The sequence below is a fragment of the Genypterus blacodes genome, unplaced genomic scaffold (genome assembly GCF_046128005.1).
Source record: "Genypterus blacodes isolate CSIRO-AG114 ecotype Tasmania unplaced genomic scaffold, CSIRO-AGI_Gbla_v1 ptg000170l_1, whole genome shotgun sequence".
NCBI lineage: Eukaryota > Metazoa > Chordata > Actinopteri > Ophidiiformes > Ophidiidae > Genypterus > Genypterus blacodes.
Genome location: NW_027466971.1, coordinates 40909 through 59279, shown reverse-complemented (window position 1 = coordinate 59279; position 18371 = coordinate 40909). Strand labels below are relative to the sequence as shown.

Sequence of the window (18371 nt, the reverse complement as noted above, 5' to 3'; positions counted from 1 at the left end):
TCCATCATCCCTCCCTCATCCCTCCATCATCCTTCATCCCTCCCTCATCCCTCCCTCATCCCTCCATCATCCTTCATCCCTCCCTCATCCCTCCATCATCCCTCCATCATCCCTCCATCCCTCCTTCATCCCTCCATCATCCCTCCATCATCCCTCCATCATCCTTCATCCCTCCTTCATCCCTCCATCATCCCTCCATCATCCTTCATCCCTCCTTCATCCCTCCATCATCCCTCCATCATCCCTCCATCATCCCTCATCCCTCCATCATCCCTCCATCATCCCTCCATCATCCCTCCATCATCCCTCCATCATCCCTCCATCATCCCTCATCCCTCCATCATCCCTCCATCATCCCTCCATCATCCTTCATCCCTCCATCATCCCTCCATCATCCCTGGCAGACTCCTCCTGGTCAGTCCATCATGTCCAGCTTCCTGTTTGGATGGAGACACTTCCTGATTGTGTTTCTTTGGTCACATGACAGCAGAGCTTAATCTACTTTCACACTGATGTGATGTCATCAGAGGGATTGAACATTCATTCATGCTATGTGTTCAACTGTGGGAGGGTTGATTGATAAGTTCTGAGCCTGACAGTGTGAGGGCGCCCTAACAGAGACTGACACAAAACCCCGTCTGTCCTGGTTGTCATGGCGACCTCTCCTCCTTCTCCCCGCCTCTCTGTAACCTGAACAGGTGCAGATCCGCCTCCCCATTGGTGAGCGCGACACTCGAGCCGGGCGGCTGCTGAATGTTTGATGATGACTGTGAGAGATCACCAGACTCCCCAGAACACAACAGGTCCAGTCTCAACTGATCCAGGTCTACGGCAGGTCCAGACTCACAGCAGGTCCGGGTCCACAGCAAGTTCAGACTCACAGCAGGTCCAGGTCCACAGCAGGTCCAGACCCACAACAGGTCCAGGTACCAACACTCTTTATTAGATTGGTCAGTTTAAACCTTCTAATTTAGCTTTTTCTCCTTCAGAAACATTGCAATGTGTGTGTGACACATACACACACACATGTGTGTTAATGTAATTTATTAAACAGAGGATGAAGAAGAATGGGGGAGGGGAGGTTTGGGTGGACATGGAACAGGAAAGTGAAAGAACATCAAGAGGAGGAAGAGAGAGGAAGAGGAAGCAAGTGGAGCATTTCACATCCACATGATGAAGGATGGACCTGCTGTTAGATGAGGATACAGGATGCAGCAATTCTTCCATAAGTCTTCACTTCCTGTTGTTGATGATGAGTTGAGGGGTCTCAGGTGTCGTGTTGTAAAAGCTTTTCTGTGATTTATGGATGCAGTATTTTGAAACCAATCCTCTGACACATCTGGAGCCACTGCAGGATGTGATGTGTACAGATGTTAGAGCTCTTGAGCTTTGTGACCTTTGCCCTCCTGACCTGATCCGAGTCTGACGATGATAGTCCATCCATAATAACACCCGGTGTCTGAAGATGGTTCAGTCCCTCAGTCAGATGGTTCAGTCCCTCAGTCAGATGGTTCAGTCCCTCAGTCAGATGGTTCAGTCCCTCAGATGGTTCAGTCCCTCAGTCAGATGGTTCAGTCCCTCAGTCAGATGGTTCAGTCCCTCAGTCAGATGGTTCAGTCCCTCAGTGAGATGGTTCAGTCCCTCAGTCATATGGTTCAGTCCCTAGGAATGGTTCAGTCCCTCAGTCAGATGGTTCAGTCCCTCAGATGGTTCAGTCCCTCAGTCAGATGGTTCAGTCCCTCAGATGGTTCAGTCCCTCAGTCAGATGGTTCAGTCCCTCAGTGAGATGGTTCAGTCCCTCAGTCATATGGTTCAGTCCCTAGGAATGGTTCAGTCCCTCAGTCAGATGGTTCAGTCCCTCAGATGGTTCAGTCCCTCAGTCAGATGGTTCAGTCCCTCAGATGGTTCAGTCCCTCAGTCAGATGGTTCAGTCCCTCAGTCAGATGGTTCAGTCCGTCTTGATTTCTCCAAACATGTATTAGAGTCTAACTTCAGCTCAGATGTGCTGACAGGAAGTTTCCTTTAGGGGTTTGGTGTTTGTGTCCATGTGACCTTTGACCTTTACTGGGGAAGTTCCGCTGGTTTCTAGCAGCCTGGACCAGAGGAGAGCAGAGCTGCAGCTTTGGTTGTTGCTCTGCCTCTCTGTGGAGCTCTCTCTCTGTCCCTGGGTGAGTGGAGCTGGATGCTCTGCTGAAGGCGCTACAGAGCTTCTCCACTAGAGGGCAGCAGGGAGGGAGTTCCTCTCAGTGCTCTGTATGTAAAGTGCTCTATAAATCCTGTTTGTGGTTTGGGCTGCAGCAGGTGATGTCTGAAGGGAGGCAGCGAACTTTGTCCACCTCTGGAGAGTCTCTGTATCAGGTCCTGGGCCTGGAGAAAGGCTGCAGCCATGAAGACATCAAGAAGTCCTACAGGTATGAAATCACGATGTGATGTCATTCAATCAACCCTGAGAGCAGAAGTGACAGGCAGACAAACAACAACTCAATGGAGTCCAAGTCCTCCAGTTTATGAAGACACTGCATTATGATGGCAGGATAGAAAACCTGGACTGGACTCTCCTGATCCTCCACACAAGTGTGTGTGTGTGTGTGTGTGTGTTCGTGTGTGTGTGTGTGGCAGGAAGCTGGCATTGCGTTACCATCCGGATAAGAACCCAGACAACCCGGACGCGGTGGAGAAGTTTAAGGAGCTGAACAGCGCCCACGCCGTCCTGTCCGACCTCACCAAGAGGAACATCTACGACTCGTACGGCTCACTGGGTCTCTACGTGGCTCAGCAGTTTGGAGAGGACAACGTCAACACCTACTTCATGCTGTCCACATGGTGGGCCAAGGTGGGCGGGGCCAAGACAATTTCATTTGATGTACCGAGCCTGTTTGGTTGTCAACCTAAATGTTTTCCAGCATGAGTTTAGTGGTCATGATGTTCTTCTCCCTCAGGCTCTGTTTGCTGTCTGTGGGGTCCTGACCGGCTTTTACTGCTGCTGCTGTCTCTGCTGCTGCTGTAACTGCTGCTGTGGAAAACTCAAGCCCACGTCCACTGGTGAGGGGGCGGAGCCAGACAGCTACGTCTCCCCCGACGATCTGGAGGAGGAGATACGCAACAATGGAGACAACGGTGAGATTGGAGGAGACTAGAGTTTGTTTCTTCTATGGATCATGAAGGAAAACAGCAGCGGCTAGTGGCCATGACAGGAAGTGCAGATTAGGTGCTCCCTGTGACCTTTACCTGCATCCAACTCAACTATCAAAACCTTTAGCTCTAGATTAGTGATGAGCTGATTGATCCATAAAGAGACAGCATGGAGCTCTGAGATCAAATCAAACGCCAGCTGGCTGTGAAATAATAAGAAAATAAAGATGACATCACATAAAATCTATAAGAAAATATTCAATCAAATGTTGTCAGAGATAAATGAAACCTTTTTGAGAGGAGGTTAAAGGTCAGAGCTTGACCTGGGTGACTTCCTGTTGCAGACGGAGACGCTCCGGTCACTCACCAGCCGACCAACGCCAGCGAGAAAACACAGCTGATCACTGACGGACATCGCAGGTACGGAGACACGTACACATGAGGACAGACAGGAGGACAGACAGGAGGACAGACGGGAGGACAGACGGAAGGACAGACGGGTGAACGGATGGGAGGCCGCTTTGGTCAACATGGACAGAAGCTTCACCTGATTGATTCCATGTCCAATAATCAATCTGACAACATAACAATGAAAACTATAATCAATAATCTAAGAGAAACATTCAGTGCTGTTTCCTGGTGTTACTGACGCACGTGTGCATGTAAATATACATGCTTTGTTTGTTTGTTTGTTTGTTTGTTTGTTTGTTTGTTTGTTTGCTTATAAAAGTGAAGTCATAAAAAAATATTGTGTTTAAAATCTTGTAATCAATAAATCAGTAATAAGAGTTTAAAGATGTTCTGATTCTCTCTCTGTCTTTTGCTTACTCACCCCCCCCCCCCCCCCCCCCCCCCTCCACACACACACACACACTAACACACACACTCTGCTCTGTCATGCCTCCCTATGACCTTTGACATATAAGGGCATGTCGGCCCGGTAACGGCTGACGTGTGTCTTTCTAAAAACAGACGGTAGGCGTGTCTCTGTCTCTGTCTCTCTCTCTCTGTCTCATGTGTCTCAGTCGCTCAGACTTTGTGCTCTTCTTTATTCTTCTTCTTTTTCAGCCCCCGCTCCCACACACACACACACACACACACACACACACACACACACACACCATCCTTTGCATTGGATGAGCGTCCCCCTGGATGGTTTGGGATCACTGGGAGTCATGGAGAGCCTGGAGAAGCAGCTCGTCTGTCCAATCTGTCTGGAGATGTTCACCAAGCCGGTGGTCATTCTGCCCTGCCAGCACAACCTCTGTCGCAAGTGTGCCAACGATATCTTTCAGGTCAGAACGTGTCCACACTGCGTCCACACTGCGTCCACACTGCGTCCACACACTTTTACCGAACGTGTTTGGCTATTTTGTGTTGTGATTCATGAACTCTCCACAACTTAACACAATTTAACAAATTGAAAGAAGGGCAGAGGTGTAAACAGAGCTGCAGATCTGCTCAAACATGGCAACGTTTGTGTCCATGTGACCAAACACTCAAACAAACAAAGGCAATCGCATGTTAACAGACGAGTCATAAGATAAGAGGAGAGGAGAGGAGAGGAGAGAAGAGGGGAGGAGAGGAGAGGAGAGGAGAGGAGAGGAGTTAAGTTGCCGTACAGGAGGAGATTGACAGATTCACCATGGATGGATGTCTTTGTTCAGAACAGTGAGACAGAAGTTTAACAAATGAAACGCACACCAATCATTCTTCCACCCCCCCAGGCCTCAAACCCCTACCTGTCCACCAGAAGCTCCACAGTGTCGTCCGGCGGTCGCTTCCGTTGTCCGTCCTGTCGCCACGAGGTGGTGCTGGACCGACACGGCGTTTATGGCCTACAGAGGAACCTGCTGGTGGAGAACATCATCGACATGTACAAGCAGGGGTCCAACAGGTCACACACACACACACACACACACACACACACACTAATGATGGCTGATGGCTGGATGGGGGAACATGTGTCAGAGGCGTTGGTGAGCTCAGACCTTCTTCCTCCTGCAGCAGTAAATGTTCTCCTGAGCTGAAGCTGGATCAGCCCATGTGTGAGGAGCACGTGGACGAGAAGATCAATATCTACTGTGTGACCTGTGCCGTGCCCAGCTGCTCCCTCTGCAAGGTGTTTGGAGCCCACAAGGACTGTGAGGTCGCTCCGCTTAACAGCGTCTTCCAGAAACAGAAGGTCAGACTGAGCTAACGTAGCTAAGCACATATTCACTGGGTTTATGCTAACTCAGCTAGCTGTTTGATTAAGCATGTGTGTGTGTGTGTGTGTGTGTGTAGGCGGAGCTCACTGACTGCATCTCCATGTTGGTTGGAAATAACGAACGAGTCCAGGCCGTCATCAGCCAGCTGGAGGAGACATGCAGAGCCGTGGACGTACGTTAAACCGCCATGACCGCAATGCCAACGTCAACAAACAAACCCAACCGGCCTACACCATGCCCCCTGTGATCTTTTGTTCCTAAGGAGAACGGGAGGCGGCAGAAGTCCAGGGTGTGCGAGTCGTTCGACCACCTGTTCGCCTTGCTGGAGGAGAGGAAGGGCGAGATGACGCTGAGGATCGACGGCGAGCAACAGGAGAAGCTGCACTACATCGGCAGCTTGAGGAGGAAGTACACTGATCACCTGGAGAGCACGGCCAGGCTGCTGGAGAACGCCATCCAGACCATGGACCAGCCAGAGATGGCCGTCTTCCTGCAGGTACAAAAGATCAGGGGCTGTGCCATGGTTCAGGTCCTGGACCCACCAGGGGCCCAGATGATCCTGATCCAGTCTGTAGACACGCTGGCTCCAAAGGTTCAAAACCACAACAGAACCCCTTTCTCCTTGGTAACCAGGTCCCGGTAGACCAGATCAGAACCCCTTTAAGCAGATCTGTTCACTGTTGTTTATGTGATGCAGAAGAAGAAGCAGCTGCTCTCTGTTGGGTCATGTGACCCATCTTTGTTTTCTTTGTTCCTCAGGCAGCCAAACCACTGCTGCAGAGGTGAGTATGTGGGTCAAAGGTCATCAGCCTGTTGACCTCCAGGCTCTGAGCTCTTTTCATCTCCAGGATCGTCCAGGGAACCAACACGTCCCATCTGGATCAGGTCCAGCAGGGCTACCAGAACATGAACCACTTCACCGCCAACTTTGAGGGTCAAAGCCGAGCGCTGATGAAGGTGGACTTCATCAAACGTAAGAGCGAGGAAGAGCACGGTTAGGCTGCACAGGGCCAGATGGAGCCTGGGCACATTCATACACAACCAAGAGAGATGTACCACACACACACACACACACACACACACACACACACACACATGCACGCATGCACGCACGCACGCACACACACGCACGCGCACACACGCAAGCACGCACACACACACAACAGGAAGCGGATGTCAGTCACCATAGTGTATGCTAGCTCTTTAGCGTGGAGCTGCTGTCACTAAAAGATTGTTTCTTCAGTTGATGAAGACGATGAGGAGGAGGAAGATGAAATGGCTGAAGGGAGCGGGATGACAGCTGGAAGTCGTGTTGACCCCGCCCACCCTGCTGCGCCTCCTCAGCCTGCAGCTGCTCAGCCCCTGGCCCCTCCCCCTCAGACTCAAAGACCAGAAGAAGCTCCGCCCACCCAGATACCAAGTCCCAAAGCGGCCACATCCAGTCAGGTGACCCCGCCTCTCCCCCCCTCTGCCGCCTCCCCCTCGGTAAGACCACCAACATGAGATGAAGAGCTCATCATCATCATCATCATCATCATTCAAACTCAAAGTGATTTAGTCAATTCACTCATAAAAATAAAAAATAAAGACACAAAATAACAAACTGATGATTAGCTGTTAGCTATTAGCAGTTAGCTTGTGTGAGTGATGAAGACGATGTCACGTTTATTCCAACGCCTGAAGAGCTCTGTTCAGTTTGTTTGAAGGGTTTAGTGTTTGGATGTTTAGTGATCAAATAGAATCAAAGGTAAAAAAGAAACAAATGTGTAAGATAATGTAGAAACCAAACTCATTCAAAGAGGCCATGGAGGCGTCTGTCCTCCGGGTGGCACACTAAGCTGATGCCTGTTGTGTGTTTGTGGCGCCGCAGGCTCAGTCTGACCTCAACGACCCCGAGGACAAAGATGGACGGCGACACGTCTTCTCTTTCTCGTGGCTCAACCAGAAGTGAGGTCCTGCTCCGTGCTGAGGGCTTTTATTCTGAAAGGTCAGCCGTAGGCTCGCTTTCCTGTTAGCTATTGTTATGAGTTCTTTAAATATTTTTTGGCACTTTATTGTTCACTTCATATATCATTTAGATGGGACAGCGCCACCACCCGGAGGAAAAAAGGAACTTCCTGTAGCTGAGACTTTGCATCAGAAGCAGCGCCATCTACAGGACGTGTGGTTTATAGAGTTTTATGCGTGATCCAAGTTTAAACTTGTTAATGAACATGTTTTAGTGAACATGTGAACCCTTTTGATACTCAGTTTAAAAGCTTTGACTCTGTTTGAATGAACCACAGAAGAGGAAGAAGAAGAAGAAGAAGAAGAAGGAGGGGTCTTCATCACAGCGTCTTTTATTAAATGATGACCTCATTGTTTTTATTAGATTTTTTCCTGTAAAGTTTTTTTATTTTTATTTTTTACCTTTATGACCTTCAAATGTCTCACAGCACGTTTGTTTGAAGGTCACCTACAGACAGGAAGTGAAGATGATGATGATGAAGATGACACTGTGACCTTTCTTAATGCTGATTGTTACACAAGATCAAGATGAAGGAAACATGTGAACACATGTACCGCAGCTTTAAACGAGTGCGCAAACACGCACACACACACACGCGCCCGCACACACACACACACACACTCACATACATCCTGGTTGTTGTTCTCTCTGCAGTTTATCTTTGTGTTTGTTATGTTTATCTTTATTACTCATAAAGGATTTGTTCTCTTCAGGCTCACTGCTGCGTTTTTTCCTTTCCTCACGTGTTCACTTGAGGGGCCCCAAACCACCCTTTGACCCACCAAGGAACAGCAACACAAGCACAAACATGTTTAGTGACCTCTGACCGACATCTGTCTTTACGCTCTCTGACCAGCGGGGGGCGCTCCGGACTCGCATCGAAGTTGCCCAGAAGTAACTTTGAAATATTAAACAGTGCCAAACCGGAAGTATTTGTATATTACAAAAATAAGATGACGACCGCGCGCGAGAGAGAGAGACAGAGAGAGGGGGGGAGAGACAGAGAGCGACAAAGAGAGACAAAGAGAGAGACAGAGAGAGACAGAGAGAGACAGAGAGACAGAGAGACAGAGAGACAGAGAGAGGGGGGGAGAGACAGAGAGCGACAAAGAGAGACAAAGAGAGAGACAGAGAGAGACAGAGAGACAGAGAGACAGAGAGAGAGAGGGGGCGGGGGACAGAGAGAAAGAGTGAGAGAGAGGGGGGGGGGTGTATTTTGAAAATAAGAATCGGAAGTGCAGCATGTGATTATTTGCAACTTGATACTCGATCAGGTTTTATGAAGCCAGCAGCCGTTCTGCTCTTGCAGATCGGATCGATGGCTAGACGGGATCGAGTCGTTCACCTGATCAGGCAGCTGGAGCGCGCGGCGTAAGTAAATTAAGGGCGCGTGACGTCTTTGATGTTTCTGCGTTCAGAGTTCAGAAAGATTCATGATCCATGTTTGTTTGTGAGCAGATGCAGATGTCCTGCTCACTCCAGCGGCCTGCACCAGGGTAATCTGTCTGTCTGTCTGCCTGTCTGTCTGTCTGTCTGCGTGTCTGTCTGTCACTTATTGATCATTAATGGCTCATAGTGTGTTTGTGTCTTCAGGTGGTCCGGCTGTTTGTTCTGTCAGTCAAACTGATTATGCCTTTGAGGTAATCAATGAGCAGAATAAAGCAATAAGCCTCCAGCTGTGTGTTTGAGTCTGAAGCAGCTGTTCTTGTTTCAGATGGCGAGCTCTAACATCAGATATGGTGAAGGAGTTACCAGAGAGATCGGCATGGTAACCATGATAAACACAATCATTTTAAAAGTTGAATATAAAAGTTCCACCTATCAAAACTGCAGTTAAAGGGTTAAATGAGTTATTAAAGACTTCAATTAAACATGAATGATGCATGTATCAACATTTAACGGTGTCATTCAAAGTGAAGAGGAGTTTGATCCGTCAGAAGGAATCGTACTGATGCACAATAAACAAACAGGACTGAAGTCTGCTGCTCTGTCTGCCCGTTCTCCTGCAGGACCTGCAGAACCTTGGCGCTCAGAAGGTGTGCGTGATGACGGACAGGAACTTGTCCCGCCTCCCGCCGGTGAAGGCCGTCCTGGACTCTCTGCTGAAGAACAGCGTCAAACACAAACTTTATGACAATGTGCGCGTGGAGCCGACGGACAGCAGGTAATTAGATTACTGTCAGGCCCTGAGGGTTACCATGGTTACTGGAATACTGGTGTCTGATTGGCTGATGATTCGTCGCGCTCTTGGTTCAGCTTTAAGGAAGCCATCTCTTTTGCCAAAAACGACTCCTTCGACGTGTTTGTGGCAGTGGGCGGCGGCTCTGTGATTGACACCTGCAAAGCAGCGAATCTGTACTCCAGTCGCCCAGACGCCGACTTCCTCGACTTTGTCAACGCACCCATTGGGAAGGGAAAGCCGATTGTAGGAAACCTGAAGCCGCTGATTGCAGGTACCAGAAATCAATGTGTCCATGGCAACCGCATCTCAGATCCTTAAAAAGAGCTGGTGGGTTAGCTAGGGCTCGGTTCCTACAAAATAAAAGCATTTCACTGTTAATTCCTTCCGAAGGCCCCCCTGCTGGTGTGACAACAGACAATGTAATCAATAAAGGAGTCATCAAACTGCACCTGCAAAACACATGTGAACAGCCACGTTTGGGCCTGTTCTAGTTGTTCTGTAATGATTCAAAGTATGGACCACCTCTGTCTCAGCATGTGGCTGACAGGAAGTAGACCTACGCACAAACAACAGCCATTTAAAAAGTGGAAGACTGCTTGATTTTACTTCACTACTAACAAACATTTGACTGGATGATCACGTTCAGATAAGATGTTTAACACAAGCGGGCATTTAGATTACGTCATAAAGTTCTATTATCCTTTTATAATATATATATTCTAACATATGGATGAAGCTCTGCTCTTAAACTTTGAAGCTGACTGATGTCAAACTGTCATTTGTGATTTGTACTTGTGTCTTCATTTGGATGGGGGAATAGAGTGTGTATATGTATGTGTATAAAAACATGCATGTATATATAAATACATGTTTATATCTAGTATCACTGGTTGGGAGGCAGTAGCTCAGTCGGTTGGGCTTCTGCTTTGGAGCTGGAGGGTAGCCGGTACGAGGTGCCCCTGAGCGAGGCACCAAAACCCCAACTGCTCCCCCCTTTGTAATAGGTGGTAATGTAAGTCGCTTTGGATAAAAGCGTCTGCTAAATGAGCGCAATGTAATGTATCACAAACTTCCTGTTTATTTGTGTTGTGTCGTTTTTTATCGCAAAGTTCCCACAACTGCAGGCACCGGGAGCGAGACCACTGGAGTGGCCATCTTTGACTTTGAGCCTCTGAAGGCCAAAACAGGTCAGCAGATTAAAATCAGTTTGAGATTAAAATCAGTTTAAGATTGAAATCAGCGTGTATGTGTCTCTGTATGTGTGTGTGTGTGTGTGTGTGTGTGTGTTTGTGCGTGTGTGTTCAGGTATTGCCAGCCGGGCTCTGCGGCCCGTCCTTGGCTTGGTGGATCCTCTTCACACACTCCACATGCCTCAGAGAGTCGCTGCCAACAGTGGCTTTGATGTGCTCTGGTCAGTCCTTCGTCATCTCATACTCATCCTCACTTTACATGCAACCCCTCCATATATTTGATCAGGTTGTTATTTATTCTTAACACATGTGAGCAGACCAGATGCTTAACCAAGTTGCTGGACGTGTTTAATCCTCTGTCTCTATCCTTCAGTCATTCATTTAATCACAGGAAATGTAAACATAGACGGGGCAAAATGCTGTTAAGTTACATGTGTATTTACATTATACATGTGTTTTGTGTATTTGTGTGCTGCAGCCACGCCCTGGAGTCCTACACCGCTCTGCCCTACAACCAGAGGACTCCCCGCCCCTCCAACCCCATCAACCGACCAGCCTATCAGGGCAGCAACCCAATCAGCGACGTGTGGTCTCGCCACGCCCTCAATGTGGTCGCAAAGTACATGAAACGGTACGAAATGTAGATATTAAAGGAAAGTAAACTTTGGTTGACAGGGATCAGATCCCTGCAGAACTCCTCACGTCTTCTGTCTGTTAACAGGGCAGTGCGAGACCCAGAGGATCTGGAGGCTCGGTCCAGCATGCACCTTGCCAGTGTGTTCGCCGGCATCGGCTTCGGAAACGCCGGCGTTCATCTGTGGTGAGACGCAAGCCGAGGCGGCCAGTGAGCACCGGGCAGGGGAACTAACCTATGACATCACAAGGGTTACTTCCTGTTGGTACAGACATGCATGATCTGTGTTGATTTCCCTCTCTGCAGTCACGGGATGTCCTATCCAATCGCTGGGGGTGTGAAGACTCACATGGCGAAGGGTTACAGTGTGGAGCACCCCCTGGTGGTGAGTGTTATGAAGGCGGGTGATTATCATCGAATGAGCCCCCCCCCCCCCCCCCCCCCCCCTGTTCTGACCTGTTCCCCCACTCACTGTATGGAAACTGAAACAAGAAATAAGAGATTCACACCATACATCAACTTAAAAAAAGGAAAAGACAAAGTTTAGAAAGTACTTAGGTGTGTGTCATGTTAACATCTCAGTGTGTGTGTGTGTGTGTGTGTGTTCAGCCTCATGGTCTCTCAGTCGTCCTCACCTCTCCAGCTGTTTTTACCTTCACGGCTCCGATGTGTCCAGAGCGCCACCTGGAGGCTGCAGAGATCCTGGGTAAGAGTGAGAGAGAGAGAGACTGACTGACTGACTGGCTGACTGACTGACTGACTGACTGACTGACTCCACTCTTCATGTTGTTGTGTTCAGGTGCAGACATCCGGCGTGTAAAGAGGGAAGACGCTGGTGCCGTGCTGGCTGACGCGCTGCGTGGCTTCCTGTTTGACCTGCAGGTGGAGGACGGACTGGAGGCGGTGGGATACACCAAGGACGACATCCCGGCCCTGGTCAGAGGAACCATCCCACAGGTCTGTGTGACTCCTCCCAACCATCCAAACGTGGATTGTTGTCACTTCCTGTCTAATAATTGCGAGGGTTTGTTTTGTCTGTCCAGGAACGTGTCACCAAGCTGTCTCCACGGCAACACACAGAGGAAGACTTGGCACAACTGTTTGAAGCCTCCATGAAACTCTACTGAGTCCAGACAGACAGATGGGCAGGCAGAGACAACAACTGAATCTAAATCAGCTGATAGTATAAAATTGATTTTACAAGAAAATCTCCAATCTCATTTAATCAGTGTTTCAGGTCACAATCAATTACTTGAAAATCAATCAGATTTTTTTTTATGAATGTCTTTATTTTTGAAACGATTTCAGCAAAAGAGAAAATAAAACCTTCAGAATCTTTGTCTTCTGTCCAAAGTGGATGTAGAAAAGTGATGAAGCTGCTGTGAGCATGAGGCCATGACCAGCAGGGGGCGATCATCTGCTGACCTGCCTATCCTCTTCTTCATAGCTGACTCCTCTTCCTCCATCATCATTCCAGGAATATTATCAGCACAAACTTCAGTCTATGGTTTTTCATTGCTGAATAATTTGCTGATTTAACACCAACAATAGGTTAAAGGTTAAAGGTTAGAGGAAACGCCTTTACTGATTCCCTTGGTTCCCTTGATGAGTGTCCACCCACCTGTACGTGATGTCCTATGGGTCCCTGTAGCTTCACCTCAGTGTGTGTGTGTGTGTGTGTGAGAATGTGAGAGAGAGAGGTTCCATGAATCCGCACTCTGGAAGTTGAACATCATCGTGCATTGTGACACACATCTGATCCCACACAGCGCCCCCAGTGGCCACCCTGAGCACAGCGCCACTGCAGGATTCAGACTTTGAAGCTGCTGGGTTGGTTTCCTTTCCGTGACCTGTTGGCCGAGGTCAGCATCAGTGATCGTGACGTCAGCGGCGACCGTTTAGCTGCTTGTGATCGTGACACGAGCGGCGACCTCGGCACCAGCATCAGTTGGTCCGTCTGCTGCTGCCCCCTCCTGGTTGGTCGTGGTGTCAGAGGCGGCTCTTGGGGCGGGGCCACTCTGACGGTGTTCCTCCCGTACAGCCTCCTCTCGTACTGCAGCAGCTGCTCCCAGAAGCCTGCGTTCAGCCTGACGTAGGGCCGGCTCTCCCGCACCCAGCGATGCGCCTGCTGCAGTGTCACCCCGCGGTACCGCATCAGGTACGCCATGACTAGTGCCGGAGATCGGCTCATACCAGCGGCACAATGCACCAGCGTACCCCCGGCCCGGTTGCCATGGATACGCTCCGCCACCCGGTCAAAGTGGTCAGTGAGCCGGGAGGTGGGCAGGTCAGAGACGGGTACCCGGATGCACTCCACGCCCGGGAAGGTGGGGCAGGCATGGCTGAGTGTGGCGTTCACGATCAATGTGATTCCCTTCTTAGAGACCAACGCCAGGTTGAGGGGGGCGTCGGCTCCGCCCAGGAACAGAGTGGGCGTGATCTGAGAGACTGACATGAGGGGGCGGGGCTGTGAGGGAGGAAACATGCAGCACCAATCAATCAATCAAAAAATAACACGAATGACGTTTTTATGATTTCACCTGACTATTTAAACACAGGAAGACCTGGCTCAGAGTTTGTGATCAGAATACAGAACGACCTGAGATAAACACTGGGTGGCGCTCTGGGATGAAGCAGGTAGAAGGTCTGTCTCTCCAGTGTATCAGTCTGGGCTCCAGGGGAGTTTGTTTTGTTTGTTTACACTCTGATCCAACAGTGCATGTGGAGTCACGCTCAACCATCAGATCAAAAAGAGGAGATATGCACACGGTTCTCAGATCAAAGTGGAATGCTCTGGAATAAGCACAGTTATGTAATCAGCACTTATCTTTCCTCGGGGAACGCTTCATTATCTTCATGGAAGCTTTGTCCCCTGACCCAACGTCCAGAGGGATGTTTGAGAGTTCTAATAGATGATGTGATCTAGGCTTAACCTCTGCTCTGTGTCCGATTACAACAGCTGAAAATCTCAGATTTGCTGATGATTTAAGTCTGAATTGGACCGATGTGATCTTTCCACGCTGTAAGGTGAAAATGTTGCTGATTAGCTGATGCATGTTCACAATAAAGACCTGTATCTCTGGAGCTGACCCGTACATCTGGTATCTCCTGCTTTAGTCTCATTATGTCTGGTGTGTGTGTGTGTGTGTTACCTGTTGTTGACTTCTTCCCCTTTGGTCTTTGTTGTTTTCTTCCTCTTATCACTGCTCAAAGTAAAGCAGAGCCCCCTGAATAAACACACACACACACACACACACACACACGCCATGCCATGTAAGGCTGTGTGGGTCATTCTGCCAGCCAATGAGGTGTCAGTTTAATTTTAGGTAGACAGGTGGAAGCCTGGGCTGTAGTCACGTGATTCTACCAAAATAACTCGGACATTCCTGATGATTCAACCACATAATCAACGTCTGCATAACACGCAGATTGAACTGATCATTTGTTCTATAATTTATGCCGTACCTGTTGTATGTATTTTGGCAAAAAGTCGTTTTCTTATAAGTAAAAACTTTGTTATTCCCTAAATGTTTCCTACCACCAATAGATGGATAGAATGACATGATGGACGTGAGTAGATAGCTGCAGTGTCTCTTCTGACCTGTGGGGGCACTAATGCGCGCTCAAACAGTCCCCGCTCACAAAGTTTTTCGCGGCAGAAGAAGAGCTGCTTGTTTTGTTGGAATCCGCCGTCATGGCGGAGTTGAACCGGCAGCTTCAGGAATATCTGGCCCAGTCTAAAGGCGGGGGTGCGAAGACCATCTCCCAGTCCAGCTCCAGCACCGCTGTGGACCTTGGTGACCTTCAGCCGGGGCAGGTCCCCGGCACTTGGTTTGGCAGGTGGTCCAGCCCGTTCTCTGGCCGCGGTAGCAGTGCGGGCCCGAATGGCTCTAGCGGCGGCAGTGGTGTTTCCTGGCCGTGGTCTGCGGATCCTGACCCCTGCCTGCCGGGCATGAGCCGCAAGCAGCGGCTGGTGGCTTTCGGAGTGTGCGTGTCGTTTTCCGCTCTGTGCTTCGGCCTGTCCGCGCTGTACGCGCCTCTGCTGCTCCTCTACGCCCGGAAGTTCGCTCTCCTCTGGTCCCTTGGTTCTCTTTTCGCCATCGCCGCTGTTGCGGTACTGCGGGGACCCAGCAGGCTGGCCGCCAGCCTGCCCTCCTCTCCTGGCGCCGCCGTCTACCTGTGTGCGCTCGGAGGGACTCTCTACGCGGCGCTGAGTCTCCACAGCACCGTGCTCACTGCGCTGGGAGCCGCCCTGCAGGTCACGGTCATCGTCGGCTACGTGGTGTCGCTGTTACCCGGGGGGAGCGCCGGGATCCGCTTCATGGGAGGGATGGCGGCGTCTGCCATCAAAAGGTCCGTCAGCGGGAAAACAATGCCGATCTGAGCGGGGGACGTCTTTGAAGGAGCGGACAGGTGAGACACGACCGCGGGGACCCCGGGGGACCCCCATCGGGCCTCCTGGAGCCACCGTCTCAGAGGGGCCCCGGTGAAGTGAGCCGCAGTTTTGTTGGACCGAACATCTCTGTGCCGTTACGGGTGGACCGTGAATCAAAACGATCGCAGCTGCTTGTGGACTGTCGACCATGTGTCAAACGTTTATCCCCCTTTCATTTAGGAATGTTCATTTTCCCCAAAAGCTTCACATACTACAAGCCACATTCACAAAATGGCATTGTCTTTGTACTTAGATAAAAGTATTGATCCTGACCTGATCATGTCGGTGACTATCCAGTTAGTCGGTTTCCTTTCATTCCTGAGCTCGGTAATACCAGAGAGAGATGGACAAGTAATGGACAACGAGCTGTGATTATGGACTTCTTGGCTGCTCTGTGACTTTGGGTGAAGCTCATGTGATTGATGAGCTCTCTTACTTTGAAGTCATTAAGAAGAAAACCATCAGGACACTTATGGTGATAAACATGTTCAGTGGTGTCACATCGTGTTGACTTGAGATGTGAGTGGGGGAAATGTGGATGTTTATCACTGGGCAACAAAATGTTGTAAATGACCAAAGTTTATGTAAGAAACAGGGGTTTGGGTTTCCAACGTGTGGACCACTGACTGTAGCTTTAACAGCCTTAACATCTCCATAAACAGTCCGTGCAGTGATGAAGGTGGACATGTTGGATTCATGTAGCTGAGCCAGGAGCCCTGATTGATAAGAGGGCAAGTTAAAGGAAAAGGTGATGCATTGTTTCAATATCCAAAAATGGAAAGACCAAAAATGTATCATCCTAACGTGTGTTTGACTTTATTTAAACTTTAACAATGATGTTGAACGAATTAGAATAAAAGAGGTACTCTCATTTATATGGCCTGACTTAGACATTTCATTTTCGACGACCATGTTAATGCTATTAAAATTAATGTTTTGCTGAGATTTCTCTTTTTGTTTCAAATGATTCCCTTATTCTTACCTAAACATTTTTTGACTCCTTACACAAAATGATTAGCTCATTCATTTGGGGCACAGGTGTCAAACTCGAGGCCCGCGGGCCAAATCCGGCCCAGTACGTCATTTTATTCGGCCTGCGAGAGCAAAATAAACGCCTATGCTGCTAATAAGTCATTGTCAATGCATTTCCCAAAACGCGTGTGGATTTTGTGTCCCGCTAAGTGACAGCATCCCGCCACTAAAATGCAGCGTTTCCACATCAGCGTCAGGTCAGCGTTTAACCAAGGTGATTTTCCAAGGATAGATTCTATGATATTTTAGTAAATGGCTCCTTCACGTAATCTCTCTCTGTGAACGGCTCTCCGTGCCTTATGATCTTCTCAAATCGATCTTGCTCTCCCCAGTTTTCCATAGCGGTGTCCAAATCGCTATGTTATGTTCATTTCCAGCTTGGTACTTTCAGTAAATGCTGCATGTTTTTTCTGGAAATGCCTTTGAACATTTTGCCGTTTTCTTCTCTTATTTATTATAATTTCTCTTTAATTCTCTCTGTATAGGAAGCACATTATTATTAATTATTATTTCATTCCTGTATTGTTGTCAGTGAAAGCAAATTGTAACTGTCCAGGCAGAATTCAACTCTTTGTTCCTCCAAGACTTTTTTTGGGATTAATCCACAGCTAGTGAGTCAGTTCTACACAGATGTAGAAATGTATGTACATTTAAAATCATTTCTAGATCTTGACAAGTTGTTTTATCTATACCTTATTGTTATTATTGTTTATTGTTGAAATTGGGCTTCTTTTACTTAAGACATTTCAGGTTGTTCACGTTTTGTAAAAACATAGTTAAATAAAAGTAAACATCTGCAATATGAACTTGTACTTCTTTGCATTAAAACAAAGGGAAAACTTGGAGTTGTCAATTTACACTCATTATAGGTTATTATGCTATGATTTTACTAATCCGGCCCACTGGAGTTTAAATTGGGCTGAATTTGGCCCCGAACTAAAATGAGTTTGACACCCCTGATTCAGGGTGTGAGGTCTCCAAGGCTCCATCAATTATTACTCCAAAGCTGTAAGTTCTGTGCTGGTCTCACCTTGCTGAGCGTCCAGTTCTGTTACTGGGTCACACATGATGTAAACAGGAAGCCCAGTCCTACTGTACCTCCTCATATGTTTCTGCTCCCACATACTCCTCTCTTCCAAACAAGATCTTGTATTTACCTAAAATCCTGTTTTGAATTGGTATCAATATAGGAAACATTTCAAATGTGTAGCTGCTGTAGCTGTAGCATCTCCTTCAGGGCCATTATGTATCAATCACCTGTTTCCTCCTTTATATTTGGATTGCACTTCTTCAGTCGGGTATAACAAAGGTATACAAGTGTGTCCTTGATTTGTATTCAGATGATACGTTTGACAGCTTTAGTTTGTCATCAGTGTGGATTACCCGCTAACTAACTAAGCTTTTTTAGGTACTTTTAAGGCAGACATTTTGTTTCGAAATGTTTTCCCAACTTTCCCTCTCCACATTTTCAACCATTCTGGGATTGTTTGCTTTCTTTCAAGTCTCCACTGAGAGAGATCATCGCATTCTGGATCTTTGTGGTCAGGC

The 18371-nt window shown here is 48.4% G+C and overlaps 5 protein-coding genes across 6 annotated transcripts; 4 read left to right on the top strand and 1 right to left on the bottom strand.

Annotated features, from left to right (window-relative positions):
* Positions 1 to 197: 197 nt before the first annotated feature.
* On the top strand, positions 198 to 3829 carry dnajc5b (DnaJ (Hsp40) homolog, subfamily C, member 5 beta). Its single transcript, XM_076167730.1, has 5 exons — positions 198 to 926; positions 2299 to 2411; positions 2620 to 2833; positions 2940 to 3117; positions 3477 to 3829. The coding sequence occupies exons 2-5, from the start codon at positions 2305 to 2307 to the stop codon at positions 3572 to 3574; spliced, it is 597 nt and encodes a 198-aa protein (XP_076023845.1). The 5' UTR covers positions 198 to 926; positions 2299 to 2304; the 3' UTR covers positions 3575 to 3829.
* Positions 3830 to 4158: 329 nt separating this feature from the next.
* On the top strand, positions 4159 to 7996 carry LOC143013976 (E3 ubiquitin-protein ligase TRIM63-like). Its single transcript, XM_076167728.1, has 10 exons — positions 4159 to 4427; positions 4860 to 5029; positions 5143 to 5317; positions 5419 to 5514; positions 5605 to 5838; positions 6102 to 6124; positions 6191 to 6315; positions 6586 to 6827; positions 7213 to 7329; positions 7421 to 7996. The coding sequence occupies exons 1-9, from the start codon at positions 4269 to 4271 to the stop codon at positions 7291 to 7293; spliced, it is 1305 nt and encodes a 434-aa protein (XP_076023843.1). The 5' UTR covers positions 4159 to 4268; the 3' UTR covers positions 7294 to 7329; positions 7421 to 7996.
* Positions 7997 to 8611: 615 nt separating this feature from the next.
* Positions 8612 to 12619, top strand: adhfe1 (alcohol dehydrogenase iron containing 1). 2 transcript variants are annotated; one of them, XM_076167711.1, is made up of 14 exons: positions 8612 to 8721; positions 8809 to 8846; positions 8944 to 8990; positions 9065 to 9118; positions 9360 to 9514; positions 9607 to 9803; positions 10657 to 10719; positions 10838 to 10943; positions 11201 to 11353; positions 11444 to 11542; positions 11663 to 11741; positions 11966 to 12062; positions 12156 to 12313; positions 12400 to 12619. In XM_076167711.1, the coding sequence occupies exons 1-14, from the start codon at positions 8630 to 8632 to the stop codon at positions 12481 to 12483; spliced, it is 1422 nt and encodes a 473-aa protein (XP_076023826.1). In that variant the 5' UTR covers positions 8612 to 8629; the 3' UTR covers positions 12484 to 12619. The 2 variants fall into 2 exon arrangements, with proteins under 2 accessions (XP_076023826.1, XP_076023825.1); XM_076167710.1 differs by having other exon boundaries at positions 10642 to 10719.
* A 12-nt stretch (positions 12620 to 12631) lies between these two features.
* Positions 12632 to 15085, bottom strand: LOC143013968 (dual specificity protein phosphatase 18). Its single transcript, XM_076167713.1, has 3 exons — positions 14958 to 15085; positions 14509 to 14583; positions 12632 to 13823 (listed from the first exon to the last, which is right to left on the bottom strand). The coding sequence occupies exon 3, from the start codon at positions 13809 to 13811 to the stop codon at positions 13167 to 13169; it is 645 nt and encodes a 214-aa protein (XP_076023828.1). The 5' UTR covers positions 13812 to 13823; positions 14509 to 14583; positions 14958 to 15085; the 3' UTR covers positions 12632 to 13166.
* sft2d3 (SFT2 domain containing 3) lies at positions 14989 to 17625 on the top strand. The gene has a single exon (XM_076167712.1). The coding sequence runs from the start codon at positions 15051 to 15053 to the stop codon at positions 15738 to 15740; it is 690 nt and encodes a 229-aa protein (XP_076023827.1). The 5' UTR covers positions 14989 to 15050; the 3' UTR covers positions 15741 to 17625.
* The last annotated feature ends 746 nt before the right edge of the window (positions 17626 to 18371 follow it).